The sequence below is a fragment of the Oncorhynchus kisutch genome, unplaced genomic scaffold, assembly GCF_002021735.2.
Source record: "Oncorhynchus kisutch isolate 150728-3 unplaced genomic scaffold, Okis_V2 scaffold3001, whole genome shotgun sequence".
Lineage (NCBI taxonomy): Eukaryota > Metazoa > Chordata > Actinopteri > Salmoniformes > Salmonidae > Oncorhynchus > Oncorhynchus kisutch.
Window position 1 is genome coordinate 193,399 of NW_022264946.1, and position 6,602 is coordinate 200,000.

At 47.0% G+C, this 6,602-nt stretch overlaps 1 protein-coding gene across 4 annotated transcripts in view; it reads right to left on the reverse strand.

The window, feature by feature from the left end:
* Positions 1-6,602, reverse strand: part of gpatch1 (G patch domain containing 1) — a 31,641-nt gene that overhangs the window by 23,038 nt on the left and 2,001 nt on the right. For all 4 annotated transcript variants that reach the window (XM_031820082.1, XM_031820085.1, XM_031820084.1 and 1 more), the window contains exons 2-7: positions 5,468-5,602; positions 3,833-3,918; positions 3,180-3,340; positions 2,641-2,738; positions 2,431-2,489; positions 1,056-1,304 (exon numbers count right to left, since the gene is read on the reverse strand). In XM_031820082.1, coding sequence (XP_031675942.1) covers positions 1,056-1,304; positions 2,431-2,489; positions 2,641-2,738; positions 3,180-3,340; positions 3,833-3,918; positions 5,468-5,602 — 788 coding nt within the window. The remainder of the gene's footprint in view (positions 1-1,055; positions 1,305-2,430; positions 2,490-2,640; positions 2,739-3,179; positions 3,341-3,832; positions 3,919-5,467; positions 5,603-6,602) is intronic.

Genomic DNA, 6,602 nt, shown 5'->3' on the forward strand with positions numbered 1-6,602 from the left:
GGAGCTGACACAACAGTCAGACAGTGTTTTCCCTACTATTAGAGCTGACACAACAGTCAGACAGTGTTTTCCCTACTATAAGAGCTGACACAACAGTCGGACAGTGTTTTCCCTACCATTAGAGCTGACACAACAGTCAGACAGTGTTTTCCCTACTATTAGAGCTGACACAACAGTCAGACAGTGTTTTCCCTACTATTAGAGCTGACACAACAGTCAGACAGTGTTTTCCCTACCATTAGAGCTGACACAACAGTCAGACAGTGTTTTCCCTACTATTAGAGCTGACACAACAGTCGGACAGTGTTTTCCCTAATATTAGAGCAGACACAACAGTCAGACAGTGTTTTCCCTAATATTAGAGCTGACACAACAGTCAGACAGTGTTTTCCCTAATATTAGAGCTGACACAACAGCCAGACAGTGTTTTCCCTACTATTGGAGCTGACACAACAGTCAGACAGTGTTTTCCCTACTATTAGAGCTGACACAACAGTCAGACAGTGTTTTCCCTACTATTAGAGCTGACAACAGTCAGACAGTGTTTTCCCTACTATTAGAGCTGACACAACAGTCAGACAGTGTTTTCCTTACTATTAGAGCTGACAACAGTCGGACAGTGTTTTCCCTACTATTAGAGCTGACAACAGTCGGACAGTGTTTTCCCTACTATTAGAGCTGACAACAGACAGACAGTGTTTTCCCTACTATTAGAGCTGACACAACAGTCAGACAGTGTTTTCCCTACTATTAGAGCTGACAACAGTCGGACAGTGTTTTCCCTACTATTAGAGCTGACACAACAGTCAGACAGTGTTTTCCTTACTATTAGAGCTGACAACAGTCGGACAGTGTTTTCCCTACTATTAGAGCTGACACAACAGTCAGACAGTGTTTTCCCTACCATTAGAGCTGACAACAGTCAGACAGTGTTTTCCCTACCATTAGAGCTGACAACAGTCAGACAGTGTTTTCCCTACTATAACAAACAGGGTACACATCACGGACCTGACCAACTAAACAAAACAACGAGAGACACACGTATCCATACAAACCTGTCCTGCCACTCCTCCTCTGCGTCTTTGTCCCTTCCTGTCCTCTCCAAACAGGCTGTTGGTCCTGTCTGAGTCCATGGTGAACAGGTTGATGTGTCCCGTGCCCGGACCTCCCCTCAGGGCCGCCAGGGGGTTCAGACCCCGGTAGCCCAGGCCGTGCAGGTCCACTTTAGGGGTGAAGTCTATAGGAGTCACGTCTTTAGGAGCGAAGGTCACGTTCTCAGGGACGAACTCTCCATCCTCCTCATCCTGTGGTTTAACAGTAGGGAGGGGATGAATTTTTCATCATCTTTGCAGTGGTGGGAGGGGTAAACGTCAAGTCGCCTATTTTAGGGGACTGTTGTTATAGTTTAAATTGTTTTATCAAGGTAACTCGTTTCCTGATTGTTCTGTCTGACAGCGCCGCCTCCCTGCCTCAGATGACTATGGGGTATCGGGTTACATATCCACAGCCATTGGAGGGTCGGGAGTCCCGCCTTAACGCTCCTTCGCTGATTGGACTGTCCGTAGGGTGACTATGGGGTATCGGGTTACATATCCACAGCCATTGGAGGCTCGGGTGTCCCGCCTTAACGCTCCTTCGCTGATCGGACTGTCCGTCATTTTGTGTCGGAATGGTACATCACAGGTACACAAGCTGCATGTTGATGCTAACTGAGAGTCTACTGCAGTGACAGGAAGTAGTTCTACAACAAACTACATATCGCTGCTAAGCTGAGAGTCTACTGCAGCGACAGGAAGTAGTTCTACAACAAACTGCATATCGCTGCTCAGCTGAGAATCTACTGCAGGGACAGGAAGTAGTTCTACAACAAACTGCATATCGCTGCTAGGCTGAGAGTCTACTGCAGCGACAGGAAGTAGTTCCACTGTTCTACAACAAACGACATATCGCTGCTCAGCTGAGAGTCTACTGCAGTGACAGGAAGTAGTTCTACAACAAACTGCATATCGCTGCTAAGCTGAGAGTCTACTGCAGCGACAGGAAGTAGTTCTACAACAAACTGCATATCTCTGCTAGGCTGAGAGTCTACTGCAGGGACAGGAAGTAGTTCTACAACAAACTGCATATCGCTGCTAGGCTGAGAGTCTACTGCAGCGACAGGAAGTAGTTCTACAACAAACTGCATATCGCTGCTCAGCTGAGAGTCTAATGCAGTGACAGGAAGTAGTTCTACAACAAACTGCATATCGCTGCTAAGCTGAGAGTCTACTGCAGTGACAGGAAGTAGTTCTACAACAAACTGCATATCGCTGCTAAGCTGAGAGTCTACTGCAGTGACAGGAAGTAGTTCTACAACAAACTACATATCGATTAATATCAAAATGTAAATGTAAAAACAAACACAATTTGAAAACAAAACCTCTGTGTTACCTGTGATTCCGATGAACCGTTGGGAGGCGAGGCCGAACCGAACGCCCTTGTTGCAGAATCTGTAAAAGAGAAATAACCATCTTGGAATGATTTAAATTCACAAGCTAAAAGGGTTAAACAGTACTTTGTTGAGAGTAGAGTCCCATCAGTCTATACAACGTATTAGGCTCCAACGTTGCTGCTTCGACAGTCAGAGGCTGAGTAACCCACCTGCTCTCTGCTTACACAGCCTCCTCTTCACCCTGGGCCCAACCCCCTGGCCGTCCTTCCAGCCCATCTTCCTCAGTAACTCCACCCCCATGGAGGACCTGCCAGGAGTCAACAAGGACCGCAGAGTAGAAATATACGAGTGGTTCGGCTGATCTAGAATCAGTTATACCATTTAGCTCACTGAGTACCAGGGGCTGTGCCAAGAGTCACAGAGTAGTTCTGCTGATCTAGAATCAGTTATACCATTTAGCTCACTGAATACCAGGGGCTGTGTCAAGAGGAGTAGTTCTGCTGATCTAGAATCAGTTATACCATTTAGCTCACTGAATACCAGGGGCTGTGTCAAGAGGAGTAGTTCTGCTGATCTAGAATCAGTTATACCATTTAGCTCACCGAATACCAGGGGCTGTGTCAAGAGGAGTAGTTCTGCTGATCTCTCAACGAATTACTACATTGCCAGAGAGGTCCTGATTGTAGAAAAGCCCTTGAGACATACAGGCCCAGAGTGACAACATCTGTTCAGCCCGGTGGATAGTTACCTAGCTGGAGCCACCAAGTCTTCCAGGACAGTGTCCCCTGGGATAGGGGCTGAAAGAGAGGTGATGGCTCTGGCCTTGTCCCTGATCACATCCTTCCTGCCGGAGGCGAAGTCAGCTGTAGTGGTGATTTGTCTGGGGGCGATGCCGTGGTCCCCCAGATCCTGAGGAGACGGAACACATTCACATCCCATGTTGTCATGTTGGTCCACAAAGGGAAACGGTTGTTGTGCTAACAAAGTTCTCATTTAGTCCGTGATGTGGTCTCTAGAATGTATAATGTGGTCTCTAGAATGTATAATGTGGTCTCTAGAATGTATAATGTGTTCTCTAGAATGTATAATGTGTTCTCTAGAATGTATAATGTGTTCTCTAGAATGTATAATGTGTTCTCTAGAATGTATAATGTGTTCTCTAGAATGTATAATGTGTTCTCTAGAATGTATAATGTGTTCTCTAGAATGTATAATGTGTTCTCTAGAATGTATAATGTGTTCTCTAGAATGTATAATGTGTTCTGTAGAATGTATAATGTGTTCTCTTTCAGATTCTAGGTTCCTCCTCATCCGTGACGTGAGTTGAAAGGGAAATAGTTAGTGTGACCAGTCCTTTCATGTATCCTGTTGTTGATAAGATGAGATGTCTTGTAGGCCTACCTCCTCATCCATGAAGTCCTCTGGCCTGGCATTCTGTCTGCCTGCTTTCTGCTGTCTGGATGAAACAAAGGTTGCTGGAGTCCACCCTGCAGTAGGAAACAAGTAGTGATTCATACCGTCACATAATCGCAACATTTCTGTATTATATCAATATTTTACTCCAATTATTAATTTGTAAAAACAAATAGAAATCCAACAGGTAGGTAGCGTTAGGTGGCGCTAGTCCAAACTCTGGTATTTTTCATCCTATAGGTTGGTCTCCATCTTGTTTTTAAATAGGGAGCGAACATGTTGTATTCAGCACTTTCATTTCCCTGACTGATCAGAACTCCTTTTCTCACCATCTCTGGTCTCTCTGCAGCAGACATACAGTGAGCAATATGTTTGGAACATCAAAGAGCAATGAAATGGCAGAACAGAATCACCCCACGACCCTAGAGGATCACCCCACGACCCTAGAGAATCACCCCACGACCCTAGAGAATCACCCCAGGACCCTAGAGAATCACCCCACGACCCTAGAGAATCACCCCACGACCCTAGAGAATCACCCCACGACCCTAGAGAATCACCCCACGACCCTAGAGAATCACCCCACGACCCTAGAGAATCACCCAACGACCCTAGAGAATCACCCCACGACCCTAGAGAATCGCCCCACGACCCTAGAGAATCACCGCACGACCCTAGAGAATCACCCCACGACCCTAGAGGATCACCCCAGGACCCTAGAGAATCACCCCACGACCCTAGAGAATCACCCACGACCCTAGAGGATCACCCACGACCCTAGAGAATCACCCCACGACCCTAGAGGATCACCCCACGACCCTAGAGAATCACCCCACGACCCTAGAGAATCACCCCACGACCCTAGAGGATCACCCCAGGACCCTAGAGGATCACCCCAGGACCCTAGAGAATCACCCCACGACCCTAGAGAATCACCCCACGACCCTAGAGAATCACCCCACGACCCTAGAGAATCACCCCAGGACCCTAGAGAATCACCCCACGACCCTAGAGGATCACCCACGACCCTAGAGAATCACCCCACGACCCTAGAGAATCTGAGAATCTGGTGAGGTCTCTCAGTATGGTGATAATATGGTATGGTGAGGCCTCTCAGTATGGTGATAATATGGTATGGTGATAATATGGTATGGTCTCTCAGTATGGTGATAATATGGTATGGTCTCTCAGTATGGTGATAATATGGTATGGTGATAATATGGTATGGTGAGGTCCCTCAGTATGGTGATAATATGGTATGGTGAGGTCTCTCAGTATGGTGATAATATGGTATGGTGGTAATATGGTATGGTGATAATATGGTATGGTCTCTCAGTATGGTGATAATATGGTATGGTGATAATATGGTATGGTCTCTCAGTATGGTGATAATATGGTATGGTGAGGTCTCTCAGAAAGAAGCTGGTTAAACAACACATGATGACATTAACAGGCCTCAGTCTCTGAGTGAGTGAGACAGAGTGATTGAGAGAAAGAGAGATAGTGTGTGTGTGTCTGAGTGTGTGTCTGAATAATTGTGTGTGTGTCTGAGTGAGTGTGTGTGTGTGTGTGTGTGTGTGTGTGTGTGTGTGTGTGTGTGTGTGTGTGTGTGTGTGGACCAACCTTCTTTGGTGCCCACGGTGTTGAAGTACCCAGCAGAGAATCCCCCAGTGAAGGCTCCATGGAACCTCTGGTAGCGGCCCTTCTCATCCTTCACGGTCTGCTCGTACAGCGGGACAGGCTTCCTCAGAGGCTCATCTACACACGTGATGGAAAACATCAGCAGCCGTGATATTGTAGAGTAATACTTTCTACTAGGAAAGTAGCTGGTTAGGAAATACCCCCTTTTTTTGGAAGCACTAGACAAACTACAGCACAATCAAACTACAGCACAATACCTTACTACATCTCTGATTTCTGTAGACCAGAACCAGGTCGATCAGAAAGACAAATTATTGCCCAAATAGGGTCGACGAACTACCTGTGTGCTAGGTGGCATATTCCCATGTCTAAAAGACATATCCATAATCGTTAGACGGGTCTTACTAAAATCGGACATCATTTACAAATGATGACGTTTACGAGAAAGTATTAAGTCCAGTTTTCAGATTCCAATGTGGATCAATGATGTGTTCTGGCCAGAGACAGAAGTGGAAGCGACCAGGCGGCCACAATCTGCAGCAGAATCTCTGATAGGTTCTGGCTCAATCTGCAGCAGAATCTCTGATAGGTTCTGGCTCCAGCTGCCCTGAGTGAACAGGGAGTACAGGAGGGAACTAGCTAGTTAGCTTGTGTGTTCTAGCTAGCTGCACAAGCAACAGGGGTTAACATAACACGCTCTACCAGAGCTAGCGAGCCGACGGATATTCGCCTAGCACACTGATGCCCTGGACCAGAGCTAGTGAGCACACTGATGCCCTGGACCAGAGCTAGTGAGCACACTGATACCCTGGACCAGACCTAGTGAGCACACTGATGCCCTGGACCAGACCTAGTGAGCACACTGATACCCTGGACCAGACCTAGTGAGCACACTGATACCCTGGACCAGACCTAGTGAGCACACTGATACCCTGGACCAGACCTAGTGAGCACACTGATACCCTGGACCAGACCTAGAGAGCACACTGATACCCTGGACCAGACCTATTGAGCAGACGGATACTCACCTAGCACACTGATACACTGGACCAGACCTAGTGAGCACACTGACGCCCTGGACCAGACCTAGTGAGCACACTGATACACTGGACCAGAC